The sequence below is a fragment of the Eublepharis macularius genome, chromosome 5 (genome assembly GCF_028583425.1).
Source record: "Eublepharis macularius isolate TG4126 chromosome 5, MPM_Emac_v1.0, whole genome shotgun sequence".
Taxonomy (NCBI): Eukaryota; Metazoa; Chordata; class Lepidosauria; order Squamata; family Eublepharidae; genus Eublepharis; species Eublepharis macularius.
This window is the reverse complement of record NC_072794.1, coordinates 147,290,639-147,312,568: the sequence shown is the minus strand read 5'-3', so window position 1 is coordinate 147,312,568 and position 21,930 is coordinate 147,290,639. Positions and strand designations below refer to the sequence as shown.

Sequence of the window (21,930 nt, the reverse complement as noted above, 5' to 3'; positions counted from 1 at the left end):
TTAAACATGGTATTTTTAACAAGGTGGAAACTACCCAGTAGGAGCAAATCTACATCAACAGACAGTACCCAGTAGAATAGCCTACAATTCCTGTCCCTTACTAAGGGATATTGCTGAGCCATTTCTTAAGACACAGTCCTATTACCTGAGTTTAAAAAAAACCCTCCTGAATAATTCAGTTTTGTATAGTTTGTGGGAAGCCAGGAGAATGGGGGCTTTCCTGACCTGTGGGTTCTGCCACAGAGAAAGCATGTGTACAGGGAGCTGTAGATTTTGCCCAACTCCAGGGTGGAATCTGCAGAAGGATCTATTCAGATGAATGAAGCTGCCATCGTGAAGCAAAGGAACAGAGGCAATTGCACAGATATGAGGGGCCAAAGCCATGAAGGTCTTCGTATATGTCCTCCTCAGAGGAATTAGGCAGGAATTAATCTTCATCTCCTCAGAAGATATAACCCCTCTCCTTTATGGCTTGAAAAGGAATCTCTCAACCCATTACCCAATCACTCTCACCCAAAACACACTCCTTGTTCTCTGTTGTCTTTGTAAAGTGTACCAACTGACTGCCTTCGAACTGGTTCTAACTGACCTATCAGAGAAGAGGGAGCAAGCTGTCACTCAAGGTTTCCGTTCTAGCAAATAGTTCACCTCCCCCCCCCCAGCTCTATGGTTTTGCTGCACTGTGGAAAGTTGCTGTTAAGTGTTAAGTACAGTCCATCACATAGACACAACCTGTTTTTCCCCTGGTGAAAAAAGGGAGAAGGGAATCCTCTTTGACTACCAAAAAGGCTATACTGGGCATCACTGCACTTCTATGGACAAAAGCCATAGGACTGTAGTACAGAGGAGATTTGGAAAAGGCAGAGCAAAAAAGCTGGCTGGATCCAACCCACTAATGCTACTATGCCTGTAATATGTATGACTGACTCATGAACTCCACGCATCTTCCCTGACATTGTAAGAAGAGCCACATGATCTTGAATTCCAATAGGCGTTGGTTGAAATTAGTGGAGTTTTGCTCTTGCTTCATTTATTCTGGCTCTTAGTTCAAACTTTATTGATGGCAAAGTGAGTAAGTGATCAAGACGGGCCCTGGAGCCTTAATGGGACTCTCAAAGATCTAAGAGCCAAACCAGTCCGACATATCCTTGAGTCTTGCAATAAGCTCATGTTTCACTTCTCCAGGAGGAAAGCTCTTGGAGGCAACCCAGCTTGTCAGCACAAAGTCATATCCCCCACTACTTGTCATATAGATCCCACTTGACATGTCTGTGCCAGAACTTCGCAGGATTAATGTATTTTGGAGACATGGCCAATACTATTGCATTAGCTACTATCAATTAGTTGCTGGCTGGGCTCTATACCACCACTCTGTTGTGAACTCATTAACACGTAGCGTGAGATATTCTTTCCTAGGTCTTTGTGTTTTTAGGATTAGATATGGTGCCAAGTAGTTTAGTAAGCTGTGCAGCTAGTTGTGCTGCTGAGATGAGAATGCACGCTTTACAAAGCAAAGTTGCTTTAATCTCTACATTCCTGCCCTCCTCCAAAGGTGTTTTATCACAGTTAGTATCACTCTGTTGGGAAATCAGAGTTTGGAGAAGGGAGGGAGCTCAGTGGGAATGTCATACCATAGATTCTGCCCTCTAAAGCTGCCATTTCTTCCACGAGAACTAATCTGGGTAGTCTAGAGATAAGTTGTAATTTTTGGAGAACTCCAGGCCCCATGTAGAGGCTAGCAAAACTAGTTTCTGTCCAAAGCTATCTGTCAGTCCTTGGTAGGTAGAATCCCCCAGTTCTCCACAGCAAACACGCAGGTGTATTGGTTGAAGTAACTTTATTAGAGATTTAGCAAGTTCAAGGTGCTCAGACAAGTGCATTGGCAGAAGTGATGTGACCGGGGTTGGTGATGGGAATGTTCCTGCCATCAGGATAAGGGCCGTTAAAGTTTTTGGGTGCAAAAGAGCCAGGGGGGTTGTCAGGGAGAACCTAGGTTTAGACTAGACAGAACAAAGAATGAAATCATCTGAGTTCCCAGGAAAGATACATTTCAAGCTGGCCACAAGCAGCCTTCAAGGATGCTTCTGGAAGCAGTGGGGAAAGAGAAAGTAAATGCTTGTGAGATAACCTACTGCCTTAACATCAATAAGAAACTTCTCATGCCCTCAGAGGACCAGTACAGAACACAGAATACATTCATGCCAGATATGCAGACAGGCATATATGACAATCTAGTGCTGTTGCAACTAAGAAAGCTTTTACAAAGACACAATAGATCTGTGATGACAAAAAACAACTGGATTAAAGATCCAGGGGATTACGAAGCTCTGTTCAGAGACACATGAGTGATACCTGGGAATGGATCAGTTATTTCTAGCAGCACTATTTTACATTCCTTTGCTCCTATCCCTAACAGTCCTGCCCCTTTCCCCCAATCTCTCGCAGGAAGGTAAAGTCTTAATCCAGAGCCAGTTGGGTGTAGTGGTCAAGAATGGCAGGACTCTAATCTGGAGAACCTTGCCCGTTTCCACACAGTTTACCTTGTTCTGGAAAACAGCGAAATCTCGCACGAAATTGTGCGATTTCATGCAAGATTTCGCTGTTTTCCAGAACAAGGTAAGCCGTGTGGAAATGGCCCAGGTTTGATTTCTCACTCCTCCACTTGAAGCCAGATGGGTGACCTTGGGTCAGTCACAGCTCTCTCAGAGCTCTCTCAGCCCCACCCACCTCACAGGGTGATTGTTGTGAGGATAATAATGACATACTTTGTAAACCGATCTGAGTGGGCATTAAATTGTCCTGAAGGGCAGTATATAAATCAGATGTTATTGTTATTAAAAAGAACCCACAGGCAGCTGCCAGGAGGCAGGAGTCAATTCTCTACTAAAGAGCAAAGCTCACCCATGGGGGAAACTTAAGGCCAGCCCCAATTCCTCCTAGTCTCCACCCACCCCCATTTATTTGGTGCTTTCTGTACAAGAGGATCTCTGGATTGAGATCACTGAGCTGAATTCATAGAGCTCTGTTTATTTGATGTGAATTCATTGCAGCACTCAGCAATTGCCTGACATGATATCTGTTGGAACGATGTACAAGAGTTGATTTCATCTTCTTCTTTGAATACGTTGCAAAGAGTGAATGCAAGAATAAATGGTACAGGACCCAGCAGCCAGCGTGAGCACACTTGGAAAACAGCAGCCTCTTCGCATTTGGATAAAATGCTGACTCAGAGCATTTACTGGATCAAAGAGTGAACACACTCCATTAGTTCTGCCTTTTCCTATAAGCTCTGTAGAACTGTCTTCACTGATAGATGCAGAAATTCAGAGTATCCCTTGGCTGAGAGAGGTAAAAGACCATGCTTTGGCATTAGCTTTCAGCTGCCAAGCCTCTTACCCAGGGTGGCATTGTTCACCTGCCACCATAAGAGAGTCTGTAGCCTGTTGATTTCAATGGAATAGGTGATTTAACTCTTGGGGGTTCATTACATAATGGCCAGTTTTGTATATCATTCATTACACCCCCTGCCATATGCCACCAGGGACTGTATCACTTGTTGGGTTTATCTGTAATCATTCTATGACAATGCTCATACCAGCAGGAATACAACATCAGTTTTGCACCAGTGTGATCTGTCTGCTTGCCATGTACATTGAGCTTGCTTAACAAGGCCTTCAGCCTCACTAGGCCTCATTGTTCATAGGCCAAAGCCTCCAGTGCATTGCAGGGTGGATGCAACCCAGCAACATATTGTCCTTTGCACATGCAGGTGAGAGACATCTCAAGGCAATGCCAGGGGTCACCTTGCATGTGAGGAGACTGGTTGCATGGTGGATCTTCTGAGCAGAACCCCCCAAAATCCACTCATTTCTAACTTTGTGTTAGCTATGCATAATATGGACCCATAAATACGATCCATAATATGAACCTCACTACATTTTCTGCTGTTGACATTGTTTCTTATGAAAGAGTTTGACTTTTGAATCTGTGATACCTAACCTGAAGAACTCGCAATGGAGACCAGGATTTCCTTGTATGCAAAAGAAGCAAAATTTGGTTTATGTGTAATATTTCCTTCATCTCACATGCATTGGCAGCATGATTTGGAGAAAGGCGTCCTTGTCTTCTGTCCAGGAGCAACCATGAAAAACAAATGTGTGCTAGTTCTTTTCCCCTGCAGTTGTAGGCACTTTGGGGATTTTGAAAAAAGATAGCAGGTGGCACGACATAATGGCTAACATGGGACGCAGGACTGGTCACAAAACAGCTGTCATGGTGGATAATTACAAAATGTTGGAAGTGTCCAAGCCAAGTAGCCTCCTAAGATAGCTATTTCCAAATGGGCAGTCCCCGTAGACACAACAGTCAGCCTTCTCGGGGTCTTCTGCTCCAGTTAGGAGCTCTTTGTTTGTAAAAGAAACAAGTGGGCACAAGAAAGTCTATTGGTGGGCACCGTGGGGCCCTGAGGACCACTGTGCTATGAGTTGTGGATGAGATAAAATCCTAGTTTAGGCATAAACTCACTGAGTGGCCTTGGATAATCCACTCCATCTTGACCAGAGGCCCCTCTTATAAAAGAGAAGTCATGCTAGGAAGTGAGATGCGAACCTAAGCTCAAGTCCTGCTCCTTTTTCATAGACTTACTGGATGGTCATGGCCATCTCAGATGCCCAAATTCCCACTTGTAATGCCCAGATTCCCACTTGTAATATGGGAAAACATCAGCCTGTGTTACAGGATCATTTGGGGGGGGGGAATTAAATGTACAGCACTTTGCAAATTTAAACTAAATGGTAAATAAGGGTTTGTTCAGTAATTTGTACCCTGAAAAAGAAATGGTAAAGAGTAAGGGAATATGTCACACCAACCACTGCTGTAGTCATTTCTGAATTTTTCCCCCTTCTCCGGCAGTCCTCTTTACTTTATCCACATGTTTTGCAGAACTGTTCATTCATCCATACTGTTCATAAACATTCCGTAGCAAACAAATCTTTTGGCATGCCAAGCCCAGCCTTCCATTGCTATCCATTGCCATGCCATTGGACAGCAAGGGACATTTTGTACTGGTTAACTATGGGTTAACAATCCAACTTTCCCTTGTCTGCAAAGCAGAGGCTCCTGACGACATTGGACTAGATTTCTGCACAGTACAGTCTCCAGTAGTGAGCACTATTTTACAGGCATGTCTCATGGGGTATGGCAAATATAGTCTATCCAAGGCACCAAGTCTGAGGATGAAACTACATGTGATTTCAGTGGAATCAACATGTGGCCACCACTATCAAAAAAAGAAATATTCCTGTACTTTCTCTTCTTCCCATAAAGCATTTTACAGGACAGTCTTAACATTTTCCTGGGAGTAAGCCCCAGAGAATAGACCTGAGTAGGAGTCTGAGAGCCAAGCTACAAGTGACGCCTTACACAGGTTGGACACTTGTCAGCTTCCCTCAAGTTCTGATGGGAAATGTAGGCGTCCTGGTTTTACAGCTTGGCTCTTCGTTACAGCTGCAAGACCAGGATGCCTACATTTCCCATCAAAACTTGAAGGAAGCTGACAAGTGTCCAACCTGTGTCAGGCGTCACTTGTAGCTCGGCTCTGAGAGGACCTCCTGTCTTGGTAAGGCCAAATGCACCACGATCCTCTTGCTGAAAAGTTTCATCCGCTCACACTCCACTCCATTGGCTGTGGAAAACATGGGCAGAGAAGCTCACAACATGATGATACCAGACATTCTGCCTTACACATTATAGGGAAGAGAGGGGAACAGCAATAGCTGCAAGAAAGCTGCTTCTTCAGTAGCAAGGACTGTAGCAGCTGGTTTAAGACTTTAGTCTCTAGAGTCACAGAGGAAGAGCCGTCAGCTGAACTCACCAACATGTGCTAGCTCTTGTCAAGATTTCTCTGAGGTCATTTTCAGTTCAAGAAAAGAACTCAGGACTGCAAATCTTGCATCATGCAGCCCTTTAAACAATTAATTGGAACAGCTTTATTGAGCATGTGTAGACATCTAGCCCAACTTTCTGTTCCAACTAGCACTCTATAAGGTTTTGGGCTGAGCTATTTCACTTTCAGAGCTCTGCTAATAAGAACCTTGTAACTGGAGATGCTGCGGATCCAGCCAGAGTCTTTCGCATGCAAAATTCATGTCCTGCCCCTGAGCTATGACCCCTACTTTGTAAACAGACATCTCCTGTATTGCAAAATTATAACCATATTTGATGCTTCGGCTGAAGTTTTTAAGATCAAGTCACTGGCATTTTTGTTTGTTTTGATCTGAAAGAGCTTTTTTTTTGCATTGTGAATATAATCAGCATGGTGTCCCTATGTCTGAACAATTTGACAACCCAATATCACATCAATGACTGTATCAGAAATAATTATAACTTGTTTCTGAAGTGTGTAATGATACTGTTTCCTTCTTTTTTAAAGGAGGGAAAATGTACAGTGTCATATGTGGTAATAATGTTAGGTTTCTCTCGCTCTTGCACTTGCTCTTCCTCTCTCTCTCTTTGTAAAAAAATATTAATTATTTCTATGCATATTCAGGAAAGGAAGGCTTCTTCAGCAGTCAGGCTTATTTGCTTAATTACCCTTAGCTGATTTCATGCTATCTGGGCACATTGCTAGCTGAACTACACCATCAAAAAGCCACCAACCATAACATTTTGTTCTCAACGAATGAAAGGGGGGGGGGACTTGGTTGAGGTTCAGCAAAGCAGCTGGGCCTAGCAAGCCTTTGGAAGTGTCATCTTTTGGTGTTAAGATGATAAAAGCATAGAAGACCTTGACAGGAATTCTCTTCACAGCTACTGGATGGAGCACAGCCTTTAATATGCAGCTTCTTGCCCTCTAGAGACATGAAACCATGGCAGGCATAGAAAAAGCTGAGCCAAAATAGTCTTCATTTCTTTGTTGCTTTTGTTATTATACAAAAAAGCACCTGTGCTTTTAAAATTCCATCTATTTTTCACCCAAGACCTTTCCCACTTGGGTTAATTGCACTGGGTTTGAGGCTGTTAGGAAGCGGGTCCCCCCCACACACACACACACTTCCCACAGCATTGTGGTGCATTCATGTGCCTCCTCAGTTTTCCCTGGCTTTTTGTCACACTTTCCCAAATCTGCTTTGCTGAGAAGTTTTGGGAAAGATCACAGCAGAGCCTAGATGGCTGCCATGGGGGTGGGGAAGTTCAGGTTTTCCCAGTGGCCTAGCACAGCAGTCATTTCCCCTTCCGCCTGTCCCCATGGATGTCATTTCTCACCCCACCAACATGGGGGTGTTTTTTTTTAAACTGGCAGTTGAATATTTTATACCACTACAATGTAAAAATCTGTATATTTGGTCCTCTGAATTCCCAGAGTTCTTTTTGTTTAAAGTAACTCTTGAGCCCCTTTCATTGCAGAGATATAAGTGGAAAGGATATCTCTGCAACGAAAGAAGCTAGAGAGTTACTTTTTTAAAAGTTTAAGTTTCAGAGAACGGGATAGACCAGCTCTTACAGTTGTAACTAGGCTTGGTCATGGCCAGCCGTCCCCTCGACCAGCAGGGGCATTGGGCCAACCAGGGCTCGGGCACAACCCCAGGGGCACTCCACCTGGGCATACTTTGTAAGAAATAAGAAGTTTGCTGGAGGGCAGGTCATGCTAGGGATGCTGACATCATGAAGAGGACGGCCAGTGGCTGTGCTTGTCAGGAAGGGCGTGCCATTGGGCTGGAGGGAGAGCCTGGGCTGGAGGAAGTTCAGGGAGGGGGCAGGGTCCCACACTATGAGCTTTAAAGGTGGATTCTATGCCATAGTTGGGGTTGGCTGGGGTCAGAGGATGAGAACGAGGCCCCAGGATGGGGTCAGTGAAGTTAACTTGCCCTCTGCTTGTACAACTGAATAAACATGGATATTGCTGATACTTGCAACGTATGAGCGCTTCTTCCCAGGAAGGGCATATGGAGGGTTGCCTGCTCACCAGTTTGTTGCAAGCTCCTACACTTCTCACCACTCAGACAACCCAACCTTCAGTGGCCAGGGTGACCACAACATTATAATGATATAACAATATTAATTGCCAATTTTTATAAAAAGTGGAAAAACCCAGGTGGCACAGAAGGGTGGCGGCCGCTGCCGCAGGACTGGGGCAGGAAAACTGCAAGGGAACTCACCATGAGGACGGTCCATGGCCAATGCAGTGTGTCAGCAGCTGCAGCAGCAATGGGGAAACCACATGAGCCTGTCCCAGTATGGAAAATACCCAACGGGAATTCTGTAAAAGACCTTCAAAGGCTTGTTTTTAAGGCTCCAGGAACTTGTCACGCCACACACCTTCTCTCAAATATAATCAGCCGCACAGTCCAATGCTAGCTTTGAGATATGCACAGGATGAATGGTCTTTTTACACAGGGAAAGAATTCATTACGTTATTTGCCTCCTGGTTGCCTCTGAATGAAGCTTCATGTGCAAAATAACATTCTAGCAACTGCCAGTCCTCCAAACAGCTAAGAGCAGCATGCCTTGTGACATTCATGTTAATAGTTGCTCAGCTGTTTAAATATAAGCCCCTTGTTTGTTTATGATGTGAATGTTTTTGTGTTTAGCCCTCCATTCTGGGACTTTTTGAAGGGGAGGTGGGAGGGACGTTGACTGGCATTGCTGTTCCGTTTCAGCCTGGCTTCTAACAGGCACATCTATTATACATGTGTCTAGATGCGGAACTGCTCACTCAGGCTTGAATAGGTCATGTTCTTTGGAAATCTCCGGTTTTTCAGCCGTTCTTCAACGAGCTTTCCTTCCCCCACACTCTGAACATCTCACAAATACCTGGAAAACACCCTGTGAGACATCTTCATTCATTTATTACTGTTTCTATTTTTAACCACATGAAAAATGGCAGCCACAAACTAGACTGAAGGGAGCTTGTAATTTAGATGACACACACATGCCCATGTTTCAGGTCTGTGTGACCTTTGTTTCATAGTGTTTTTCTGCCATTTTCTTCCTGAACATTTGTTTCCATTTATCTTTTTTTTTTCCTTCTTAAATGTGCCCAAGCAAAACAACTTGCAACCAGGGCAACAAAAAAAAAAGCTGCTCAAAAGGGAGGGGAGATAAGATTTCTCACTTAATGGAATGCAGCCGCCCTCCGACAGCTACACAGGTCCTTAACGCTGTTAAAGACTTTGCCGGCAAGCCTGCTTGAAGAAGACTCCCTTCAGACAGCCCACTTGGGGGCTCCATATTTTTGAAAGTCTTGAACTACAAGGAGTGCAACAGACAGTTATTAAAACTGACCTTCCAGTTATTGTCTTGATCAGGGTCCCCTGTGTGGTGCCTCTGGGCACCATGGTGCTGCCACCACCTTTCTTGGTGCCCATCAAATGTTTTAGAAAGTAGGTGGAGTAAGGTGGGGCTCTTGCCCGGAAAGGCTTCCAATGGGCCACTGGAGATCTGATTGCCTATACAGATTAAAATGTTTTAGCAGCTGCTGCCACCACAGTTTTATTCTCCCTCATTCCTCTTTTCCAATGTATTTTTAAAATTACCCCTTTTCTCCTCTGTGCTTCAGCTTCCTCGTGTGTGGCTGTGTCCCTGCAGCAGCCATTTTGTGGTTGGCATTACCTAGGGATGCCAGCTCCAGTTTGAGAAATTCCTAGAGATTTTGAGGGTAGAGACTGGAAAGAATGGGATTTGGGGAGAGGAGAGGCCTCAGTAGGATATAATGCCATGGAGGGATGCCAGACCTCCACACCCCACCCCCACTTACCTGGCCAGCGGGGGGGGGGGAATGCACCTTTTGTGCGTGCTCCCCTGCAGCACTGCACAATCCCGTGCGGAGCAGCCGCCTGGATTGGGCCCATTTTGGCCCAGATTGGGGCCACTGTGGAGCGCGGGAGCGCTCCCGCGCTCCACAGTGGCCCCAAACGCACCTGTTTCAGCCCAAATAGGGCTCATTTTAGGCCTGTTTTGGTGCAGATTTGGCCCATTTTGGGCCACTGTGGAGCGCAGGAGCACTCCCACACTCCGCAGTGGCTGAAAATGGGCCTGAAATGATCCTGATTTGGGCCGAAACAAGTGTGTCTTGGGCCGCTGTGGAGGGCAGGAGTGCTCCCGTACTCTGCAGCGGCCCCAATCTAAGTCACTTTCCAGAAGTGATGTCATCGCACTTGCGGAAGCGCACACGCTTTCCGCACCCTCCCCCCACCAGAGGTAAGTGCCAGGAGCCAGTCCCCCTGCTGGGAGGTTGAGAAGGCCTGGCAACCCTAATGCCATAGCATCCACACACACACACCCCCCAAAGCATCCATTTTCTTCAGGGGAACTGATCTCTGTGGTCTGGAGATCAGTTGTATTTCCCGGAGATCTCCTGCCATCACCTGGAGGCTGGCAATCCTAGCATCAGTCATTTTGTGGTTGCTCCCACCGCCCTGTGTCAGAATTGCAAAGGTGCCCATGGGCTCTAAAAATCTGGGGGCCCCAATCTTGATTACAGCTATAACTGAAACAAAAAGGTAAATAATGTTCTATATTATGTGAAAGTTGAGAAGTTGAAGACAACATGAGGTTGGGAGGATTTTTAAAAAAAAGATTTTATAGTGTTGCAGCTATTGATGTAGAGAAACAGCAAACAGGTAAAGCAAGGGGAACAAATTATTTAAAAACCAGTTTTTAAAAAAAAAAAAAAACTCTCAGCACTCCCAGTGTATTCTGAATGTATGCATTCTTTCTCAGGGTTTTTATTACTGTGTATTATCTCCAGCTGAAAATAATACATGGTAATTAAACTTGATATACTTTTATAAAACTTAAAATACAGGGCATACCTTTCTAATGTGATCCATGTCGAATATAACAAATTATACTTAACATTATTGTTTAAAACCCTCCTTTAAGCATTAAAATCAGAATGCCACACATTCTTGTAGAAACTACCGAGGTGGCATAATTTTATGCTGCCATTGTCTCAACCAGTTTGCCTGACATATCTTAATTTATACTTCCGAGATGTTAAGTAACTTACCTGCTACAGAAAAATATATTCCGTTCATTGGGAGCTCCCAAACCTTTCTGTTCTTTTTGCCCAAGCAGCATTCTTGGTGCTGAACTAGAGTTTCCAACTCCAGGAAACTGTGAGGGGATAGAGTATTGGGGGAGCTCAGCAGGGTATAAAGCCATGGAGTCTATCCTCCAAAGCAGCCATTTTTTCCAGGGAATTGATCTAGAGATAAGTGGTAATTCTGGAAGATCTCCATGTTCTACCTAGAGGCTGGCAACCCTATCCTGAGCCATATTGACAGAAGTTTTACAAATCCCAGAGTGGTATCCGCACTAAGCTTTACTGTGAGGTCCAGCCCTATTTAGGATCTGCACAGATGGAGAATCCTAAAATCAACTGGTTGGCAGGGAAGGGCTGATTGGCAGGACTGTGGTGTTCAAAAAGGCCTTCAGTGATGAGCAATCAGCCCTCTGGTTGTTGTGGGTTTTCCGGGCTGTATTGCCGTGGTCTTGGCATTGTAGTTCCTGACGTTTCGCCAGCAGCTGTGGCTGGCATCTTCAGAGGTGTAGCACCAAAAGACAGAGATCTCTGTCTTGGTGCTACACCTCTGAAGATGCCAGCCACAGCTGCTGGCGAAACGTCAGGAACTACAATGCCAAGACCACGGCAATACAGCCCGGAAAACCCACAACAACCATCGTTCTCCGGCCGTGAAAGCCTTCGACAATAAATCAGCCCTCTGTTCCAATCACAATTTGACTGTAAATTGAGGACATCACCCGCAAAGACTTGGGGGAAAATGGCTTTTTGTGAATGCTCAAGATGATTCAAAATTGTTCTGGACTGCATGGAAATACAGTTTGTGTATGCACAGTTTTACACTCGAACCTTATCCCTCATCTATGAAATTCCTGTTGTTGTTAATAACTTACAAAAGAGGTGTTTTGATCCTGTTCATATGAAGGAGAGAAAGAACAATATGGTGTCTCCCTAGTATTTTAGCCTTGGCTGGTTTGGTTGATACGTGCAGTGTTTATTCAAGTGAGCCATGGTTTCCCCAGTCCCCAACTAGCAGCTACTTCTGGTTGCAGGACAGGACACTGCAGAGAAAAGCTCCCCTTTGGAGAACCATCATGCCCACTGCCCTAGTTGATCGATGGCATCTCAGGATGGCTCAAGAAAAGAAGGTGGGGTAGAGCCACAGTAGGGTTTCCAGGTTGGGAAATTCCTGGAAATTTGGGGGGTGGAGCCTGGAGACGGTGGAGTTTGGGGAGGGAGGGGACCTCATCAGGGTATAATGCCATAGATTCCAGCTTTCAAAGCAGGCATTTTGGAGATCACTTGTAATTCCAGGAGATCTCCAGCTACCACCTGGATGCTGGCAACCATAAGCCTCAGTGGTGGTGGGCGCAGCTTCTAACTTCTCACAGGAGGAGGTGCTTTGGTGAGAGACTGGGGGCAGCAAGAGAGCATGCTGCACCATCTTCAAAATAGTTGAGGAGGGGGCCAGTGAGGGTGCTCCCAGCTCCAGCTTGTAGAGAAGGGGTGCCGACAAAAGCCTTGAGGTAAAGGGTGTCCACACACCCCGTCTCCTCTTATACTGTACTATTAGTGGTGCTGGGCTAAGGCAAGAAGTTTTCATGCCTGGAGAAGACAGAACTCTGACACTCCCCTCCCACCAAACACCACCACCATCACCCAGCAGAAAAATAATGGACTGGATCCAAGGACTTCTTTCTTCTAGGTGAAGAGTCTTCCCCTGAAAGGAGATGCCTTGGGGGAAGACTGCTTCTATCTGAGGGAGATTTCTCACTCAGTGGGAATTATTGGATCCGACTCAATAACAAGAATCAAAATAATTGACCATGTTAATCAAAATAATTGCCTCCTCTTTAATAGTTGCCCAAAGTTCTTCTAATTAAACTGTAAGCATACTTTCTGGCAGCTTCCTATCCCAGCACCATAAAACTACACACACTGTTATCATCTAAAATTCTTTCTCCTCGTTCTATCAGCAGCCACAGTTGGAAGTATTCATTTTATGTGACCAATCCCTATAATAGTTTACACTAATTGTCCCCAAGTTGCTTAAGCCCTAATCAATTCCCTGGAGTCAAAGAAATTCAATCAGGAAGGTCTTTCTTTGCATCTGTGGGAACAATTCAATACGGAAAAAGCTTTTTCTGGAAATGCTCTCTCTCTTTCTCTTTCGCTCTTTCTGTATGTTTGTGTTCCTGGAATCCTGCCTGGGTGTCTTGAGGCTTGTGTTCCAAGACAGCAATATCAATAAGGGTCAATATCTTTGGGCTGCTTCCCAGCGAAGTGTCCAATATCGAACTATGAAATCTATGCTGCTTTTGGGTAGCTGAATTGAAACAACCCATGGTCTAAACAAAGCCAAACAGGAGCAGGGTCTTTTTCACTGAGGGTAACATTTTACCCTAACAAGAAGTCCACTGCGTGCAAATGCATATGCGCTGCAAGCATCATATCAGTGCTACTGACTAGACGGGGAGAAAACAGGCTGAGAATTCTTCCAGCAACTTTTGTGGCAATTTCTACATTCTATGTCCTTAATTTAGGTTAAGAACTCCTCTTTTTAATTCTGTGTTTAGCCAGCTGTTTGTATGCAGCTATTCCGCATATGTACAGAAAATCTTTTTAAAAGTGACATTTTGATTAAAAAAAAAATCCCCGTGCTATTTTATTTTATTTTTCATTTACTTCATTAACACCCTGCCTTTCTTTGACCAGCTTACATCATTCTCCCCTCCTTCATTTTATCCTCACTACAACACTATGAGGTAGGTTAGGCTGAGAATGTGTGACTGGCCAGCAACTTTCCGTGACTGTGAGGAACCTGATCCTAATCTCTAACCACTACACCATGCTGGCTAGAAAGAAAACAATAGTTAACAAAAGTTAAAGGAGATGATGTGATACCTTGACAAGGATGAACAGACTAAATGACTTTACCAAAATTTTGAGGGAAATGGTCTGTGTGAGAAATACAAGAGATGGTTGTCAGCAGTATTTTACAATGAAACTCTCAGAACATTTTCCTGAGAATAAGTCCTATTGAGTAGTATTTTGAATAGACCTGCTTAGGGTTGCTTCCTCACTACATTTTCCCAGGTTGTGTTTTTGGCATCCAAAAAGGGATATTTTGGCCCAAGTAATCAGTTTTTATATCAACATAAAGCATCCACGAAGGCTTGTAGAATTCTAAAATTATTTTTGAACATTGGCATGATTTTATAACTATGTTTATTGAACATTTTTGTAATTTCTGAAATGTTATCACCAGCACTGAGCAATGGTTTATCATTATTCTCCTGATCTTTAGAACTGCATGCTTTATTGCAAAGGGTCCTTTTCCATTTGTTCCACTTTAGGTCTTGCCCTAGTAGGAAAATATGCACAGAATCCAGTGCATCGTGGCTATCATGGAATCTCCATTGCTTTTGGTAGCAAAGATTGCTTAGAAACTAGCCAATTTATCATAGCCTGAACTATTCTAGACAGCAGCCTACATTATCAAATGTATGAAGTGTTTGGGGGAAGGGCAGTAGAATACAGACTACACACATATTGGTTGAGAGTAACAAAGTAGGATTAGAAGTAAAGGGAATGTAGAAAATACACCTGAGAGTCAGGTGCCAAATATGAATGCAGTATACTTTCTAAACGTTTTTTAGAATATAAAACCATGACTTCTGCCCAAAATACACAGATTTGAGAGTTCTTACAGCGGCACGTTACATCCATATAACACATTTTAAAGGGATCATTTCATCAAATGAAGCCTTAAAATCTTGTATTTCTATCAAGTCTTTTTAGCAAACCACGAAAAGAGAAACCATTTTTCTGATTGGACTTCAGTGGACTTTACTATAGTCTCTGGGAAAACAGAGCTTCCCCACCAGCAGAGGCTTCCAGTACCACCAATGTACGATCCCAGTGTTGTAACGAGAACACACTAGGACACCAAGCTTTCATTTCTATTTCGTTAAAAACTATAGTTCAGAATAGGGGTTTTTACATGTTTGTAGAACTTATTTTTACTTGTGATAGCGAGGGCAAAAAGTTGGGGGACTCTAACTTGGTCTTGGTGCTACACAGGGCTTTTTTTCTGGGGAAAGAGGTGGTGGAACTCAGTGGGTTGCCCTCGGAGAAAATGGTCACATGGCTGGTGGCCCTGCCCCCTGATCTCCAGACAGAGGGGAGTTGAGATTGCCCTACGCGCCGCTCAGCGGCGCGTAGGGCATTCTAAACTCCCCTCTGTCTGGAGATCAGGGGGTGGGGCCACCAGCCATGCGACCATTTTCAAGAGGTTCCAGAACTCCGTTCCACTGTGTTCCAGCTGAAAAAAGCCCTCGCACTACATATTTTAATCTTTTTCAACGGTATTAACCAGTTTCTCTTTCTTTGCAGATATTGGCAATCATTTCCATCATGTTTATTGTTCTCTCTACAATTGCCTTGTCACTCAACACTCTTCCTGAGCTCCAAGGCATGGACGAATATGGCCACCCCACAGATAACCCCCAGCTGGCCCACGTGGAGGCAGTGTGCATCGCATGGTTTACAATGGAATACCTTTTACGGTTCCTATCCTCACCTAAGAAGTGGAAATTTTTCAAAGGTCCCCTGAATGCCATTGACTTGCTAGCCATCTTACCATACTATGTCACCATCTTCCTCACAGAATCAAACAAAAGTGTGCTTCAGTTCCAGAATGTGCGGAGGGTGGTTCAGATATTCCGAATCATGAGAATACTCCGAATTCTAAAGCTTGCCCGGCACTCTACAGGTTTGCAGTCCCTGGGATTTACACTGAGGAGAAGCTACAACGAACTGGGACTGCTCATTTTATTTTTGGCCATGGGCATTATGATCTTTTCTAGCTTAGTTTTTTTTGCAGAAAAAGATGAGGATGATACAAAATTCAAGAGCATCCCCGCATCTTTCTGGTGGGCAACTATAACCATGACAACAGTTGGCTATGGAGATATCTACCCTAAAACACTCTTAGGTAAGATTGTTGGTGGGTTGTGCTGTATTGCCGGTGTCTTGGTGATTGCCCTTCCTATCCCAATCATTGTAAATAACTTCTCTGAGTTCTACAAAGAACAGAAGAGGCAGGAGAAAGCCATCAAGCGGAGAGAAGCCCTCGAAAGAGCAAAAAGAAATGGCAGTATAGTGTCCATGAATATGAAGGATGCTTTTGCCCGTAGTATAGAACTAATGGACATAGTGGTTGAAAAGAAGGCAGACAATGCAGGGAAAAAAGATAACGTTCAGGACAATCATTTATCCCCAAGCAAGTGGAAGTGGGCCAAGAGATCACTGTCTGAAACTAGCTCTAACAAATCGTTAGAGACAAAAGAACAACAAGGTTCACCGGAAAAAGCTCGGTCTTCTTCCAGTCCTCAGCATCTGAACGTCCAACAGCTGGAAGACATGTACAACAAAATGGCGAAAGCTCAGTCGCAGCCAAATCTTAACACCAAGGAATTAAGTCAATCCAACAAGCAAAAAGAAGAACTAGAAATGGAGGCAATTCCTGGCCCAATGGTTCCTTTGCTGACTACTCGTGCAGATGGAATAATTGATATGAGGAGCATGTCAAGCATTGACAGTTACATCAGCTGCGCAACAGAATTCCCTGACTCGGGGAGGTATTCCCACAGTCCCCTAACTACACTGCCTAGCAAAGGTGGAATAAATCCAATTCATGATCCGTATCGGCTAGAAGGAAGTGGGGCTAAATTCATGGAGATAAAACCAAATTTAGAAGGTGGTCATTGCTCTACCTTTTTCATCGAGAGCCCCAAAAGTTCCATAAAAGTTACTAATCCTCTGAAGTTAAGGTCTCTGAAGGTTAACTTTATGGAAGAAGATGTCAGCTCAATAGGCTCAGCAGCATCAAATGTCCTGAGAATATATCCAGATTCCCTCAAGAATAGGGGAGTTCCAGGTGCAACTACAGATAATTCAGGACATTCCGATCGATCTTTGATGAGTCCAGAAACCTCCCTCTACACTACAGCAAGTACAAGAACACCCACAAAATCACCAGAGAAGCAGACAGCAATCGTTTTCAACTTCCACGATGCTGGGATACATAAATATATTGATGCTGACACTGATGACGAAGGTCAGTTGCTGTATGACTCAAGCCCTCCAAAGGCCCCACCTGTAAATACAAGTCCCAAATACAGCATTTCAAACATTGGCTATTTAAGGCAAAGGGATAATATTTTTAGAACAGAGAAGAACCATTTAGAGACTGCTGCTTTACCCTCCTCACCCAAGCTCATAGGGCAGAATTGCCTTTATTCAATGGAAAGTATCACTGGAAGAACCCGCGGTAACCAGGAAACTCTCAGATTAGAGAATCATATTTCACCCGAGGTTCACATATTGCCGAGTGGAGGAGGACATGGTAACACACATGATCAAAATATCTGACATGTGCTCCAGAACTTTTATTGAAAGCTTAAAATTAAAAAAAAGGGAATGCCTTTACACTCGACACACAAAGAAGAGCTTCTGCATGGCATGAACTTTTGACTGAAACAAGCCACCTGTTTTGTAAAAGCCAAGAGAATGCCCATAAGGTGGGCTAGCGATAAGACCTCCTCTGAACCACTGCAGTGTTTTGCCCCCAATCCAGCTACAGTCATCAATCAAACTGAAGATTGTGCACCTTGATCATACTTTGATCTCCTTTTCCTTCCTTCATTGAAGTCAGTGTGACCAAATATTCCATTTGCTCCCTCATTTTGATGAACCTGTTTTGTGGCAATGCCAGTATCTAATTTGCATTACCCCTTACAGGAGGCCAAGGCAACCGAGTCAAATACTGGAACAAATTGGGAGACATGAAACAGTTATCACTTTTTGCTTAGGGGCAACTGTTCCAAACATCCCCATCTATGCCTTTTTCTCTGTTGGATACAAGGTCTAAAGGTAACAGGGTGGGCTTGGATAGGTTTATGGTTAGATCGCAATTTTAGAGAATTGAGTGTTCTAGAGAAATAAACTGTTCAAATTCTCTGTGTGTGCTTAATATATACTGAGACCTGCAGTTTTATTTTTAAACTATCAGCAGGGCGAGTTGCACCACTTGTATTCTAAACCCCAAACACCCTTCCATCCCATCCAAATTATATACAATTTGCACTTAATACTGCTAAAAGTAACACTAAATCTGAGATTAGGCATTTTAAAAACTGGGATTAGGAAGGCCAATCATAAAGATAGCAGGGTGCATGAGGGAGCTGTCCAAAACCAGGAATCTCCCGAAGGCCTTCTTGTGTTCCAATGAGTGACACAGAGTTCTGCTGGCCTTCTTGGAAGTGAACAAGCAATCTAGGTCTCACCCTTTGCTGTTTGTATGGAGAGGGTGTCCTTAGTATGGTGTTACCAAAACACCAACAGATTTGTGAACGAAAGGAAAGCACAGCCATTGAAGATTCTCATTGGGGGGAAACGGTGGCATTGAGCTGGGAATCCATACTGGGTTAGTGAACAGCTCCAGCACACAGGCAGCTAAAATACATAGTAGGAAAAGGCATTTGATGGCTACTCCCTGAATTATTTGCACACCCTTTTAGTGCTTATACCCAATCTGTTCAACAGGCTAGAAGAATCCTTCTTTAACATTTTGCACTTAAATAGTGAAGAATGAAAATATATGCAAGTGTTAAATAAATATATCCATAAATATGCAAAAAAAAAGTTGTCCCTAAGCAATGAGCCTGATTCTCCTTTCATTTGGATTGGGATAAATCAAAATCAGCTCCAGTGGAGTTTTGCAGATATAAAACAGGCATAAACGGGAAGAGAACTGAAGTTAACATCTTAAATAGTTTCAGTCATTTCATTTTTAAACTGACCATTTCAATCAAAACTATAAACAACAGCACCAGCTTGGATTTCTAACTTATACTGTTATATTAAATGTAGTACCATTTAATTTTGTTGGTATTAAAAAGCACTTTATGTTGATTTTATTATTGCTTTTGGGGAAAAAATCAAGTGGAGTAGAGAAGCAGAGAAGAATGTATTTTTTTAAAAAAATCTAGCACTTTAAAAAAAGCACTATCTTGATTTGTGCCTCGTCACATCTGTGATTTGTTACCCACATGGTAACGAACTACGATAACTGTGATGATAACACTTAATGTTGTGTCCATTGTTACTGTAATCTATGTGTCATTGAAAGTTTGACTTCTCTTTTCAGAGTACAGTGCACTCTTCTTATACCAGACACATTGGTGTGGGCGCCGATATTCTGTCTTATACTGGCAGTCAGTATAAGCAGAAACTTTAGATGGTTGCCATACAAAAATGAGCAAAAGGAAAGACACAAGGCCACAAAATTGATGCACTCTAAAGGACACTGTTAAATCAGTGGAGGGGGAAAAAAACTTCTGTGGGTTTTTTCCCCCTTACAAAATGAGTCTCTCTTCCATTCCTCCAGAAAGAGACATACAAAGGTGCTTTTACAGTGGTCGCCTATGTGAGTACCTAGTTAGCCACAGGAGCAGCTCTCTGAAAAGGGAAGCACCTGAACTGTACACACACTTTTCACTGACTGTTTTAAAGGAATGAAGGTTTTTTAAAGAAAAAAATGGTAATAGTGAGGTTTGTCTTCAATAGAACAGATTAACCTTTTTTACCATGGGCGTTATAAGTGGGGTGCGTTGCACCTACTGTAATGTGTACAGTAGTTACCTACTGTAACTATTTGCATGCATCAGGCCTTGGTACTTAATTCTGAAAATAAAATCTGTAAGTAATACATTGCATCCCTGAAAAAGGCCACTCAGCATCTGGATATAACCCATTTTGTAATATAGCTGCCTTTCTGGTGTCAAATAGTCGTTGATTGGTCCTGAATGTAACTGTTGTCCGTACAAGCTGTACTGTACTTCCGTCTCTAATGCATGCAGCATGCACGGACAAAAGCAATAAGCACATGTACATCTTAGAAACTGTTACGGGGTTGCAATCCTTGCTTTGTAAGTCAGTCCTTTGCACAATGTTGTATGTAGGTTTGGATATTTGTTCAATTATCCAAATCCTTTCTATTTTATTAGAATGTTTCCAGAAAGGCCCTTACATCATTATCCTATCTACTCACATCAGAACAGAGAGAGAGGTTTTGCACGTCAAGATGCGAGTAACATCAGATTAAAGAAGCTTTAGGCCAGTTGAGGTAGTTCAACGTTTGTCCCATGCAAAGTCTTACAAAGGAATTCCCCCACCAAAAATAACGGCACAAAAAGTATCACCCAAAGAGCATATTCATAAAGTACCAATTTCTGAAACTCATTTGTTGGCCTTTGCTCATTCCGCAGTCCAGTGACGAGGAGCTCGATCGTAAATAAGTGTATTCAGGAGAGTTCAGTTGCTTGAAACGTGCAGCACACTCATTATGAAATGAGTCCAACTGAACTCTTACCCATGAGTAAACATGCTTAAAATTGGGCAGCAAAAATGATTGTTTTCAAGGATGAAAACCATGATGGTACATACTGGCAAAACTCCCATGGGTTTTAAGATGGGCAAACTGTCTCAACGGAGGGCTTGATAAGGAGACGAGTGTTGTGGCTTGGTTCAGCGAAGGACTGTCTTTGTGCTTAAGTGCGACACCGAAGCAAAACCAGAGGGTTTAGGCCATTTGCAGGGCAAATCCTTCAACTGTTTGTGTTACAAGTCTGTCATGTCCATCATCAGCACAATTTTTTTTTAAAAAAAAGAATTCAGGGAAAAAATAATTTTTGATAAAGTAATGAATAGTAACTTCCATGCTGCATCTTAAGTCGATACTTTCATGTCAAAAAAAGTTTTCAGTGGCATTGTATTTTTCATAATCAAGAAAGCGAATGCATTTAAATACAGCCATACAGAGAAGTTATTTAATGCTTCTCTGTCCAAAGTGATACATTCGGTTTAGAGATGGCCCTCGCGTGAATTATTTCATTTTTAAAAACAAAACCTGGAAAATCAATTGGTGCAACTCTCCTTGTTACCAAAGCCCCCCCCCCTTTTTTTTTTCCTTGTGTTGTCGAATGTGACGGGCGAAGCTCTCGTACATACAGTCGAAACCTTTCAAGTAGCGTTTTATGGGGTCACTTTTGACAGCTCAGTTCAAAAGTACCGTAAAATATCTACCTTTCAAGTGTGAATCGCCAAAGTCCTACGAATTTCTTATAGAAAGAGGGTCATTAAAGTGAAGCATATAATATGCTTGAAAAGCATTTCTTTCTTCTATTCGTGATAGTGTAGTTCTAACTCACATTTTGTGCCCAACTGTAAACAAATGTGTTCGCACAGCCCGTCGGGAAAAGGGTCAGCCTTGCTGAAATGAACAGGAAGGACTCTGCACAGAAGCCAGGAGTGTCTGTGCACAGTTCTCTTTCATCTCAATGTGTGGTGTGCCCAAGAAATCCCGAGTAGATTTGTGCCCCGTAATTAAATTGAGCCATGTCTGACAGTTAAACAATGTGTATAAAATAAGCATTGATGTATGAGCACTGGGAAATCTGTTCTGAACTGAAAAGTGTTTTGTGACAATGCAAAGAATGTCATCACAAAAGAAACAGTAGTTCTTTAAGCAACCTTAACCTTCACTCATTACCAGTATTTAAAGAATCTCTCTCTTAATATTTGCTCGCTTGTTAGGTGCATGGTCAGCCCTACTGCCAGAATTCTCTAGGGCAGCACTTTTCAGGGAGAGGCAAGTGGAAGGAGTTGGTGGTGAAATCGTTATCATAAGCTTATGAACAGGAGCAGGCAAGGAGAAGACCCATATGATGCCTTTTATGATGAGCTGTGTGATTTCAGGCAGTAGGTAGATGACTGAACAATCCAATAAACACAAACGCATATATGCACCTCCCTTTGCATGGAAAACTAGAGCATCCAAGACA

The 21,930-nt window shown here is 43.2% G+C and overlaps 1 protein-coding gene across 1 annotated transcript in view; it reads left to right on the top strand.

Annotated features, from left to right (window-relative positions):
* The window catches only part of KCNB1 (potassium voltage-gated channel subfamily B member 1), a 250,199-nt gene extending 232,327 nt beyond the window's left edge, over positions 1 to 17,872 (top strand). Inside the window, exon 2 of the mRNA XM_054980878.1 lies at positions 15,419 to 17,872. Coding sequence (XP_054836853.1) covers positions 15,419 to 17,458 — 2,040 coding nt within the window. The 3' untranslated portion in view covers positions 17,459 to 17,872. The remainder of the gene's footprint in view (positions 1 to 15,418) is intronic.
* The last annotated feature ends 4,058 nt before the right edge of the window (positions 17,873 to 21,930 follow it).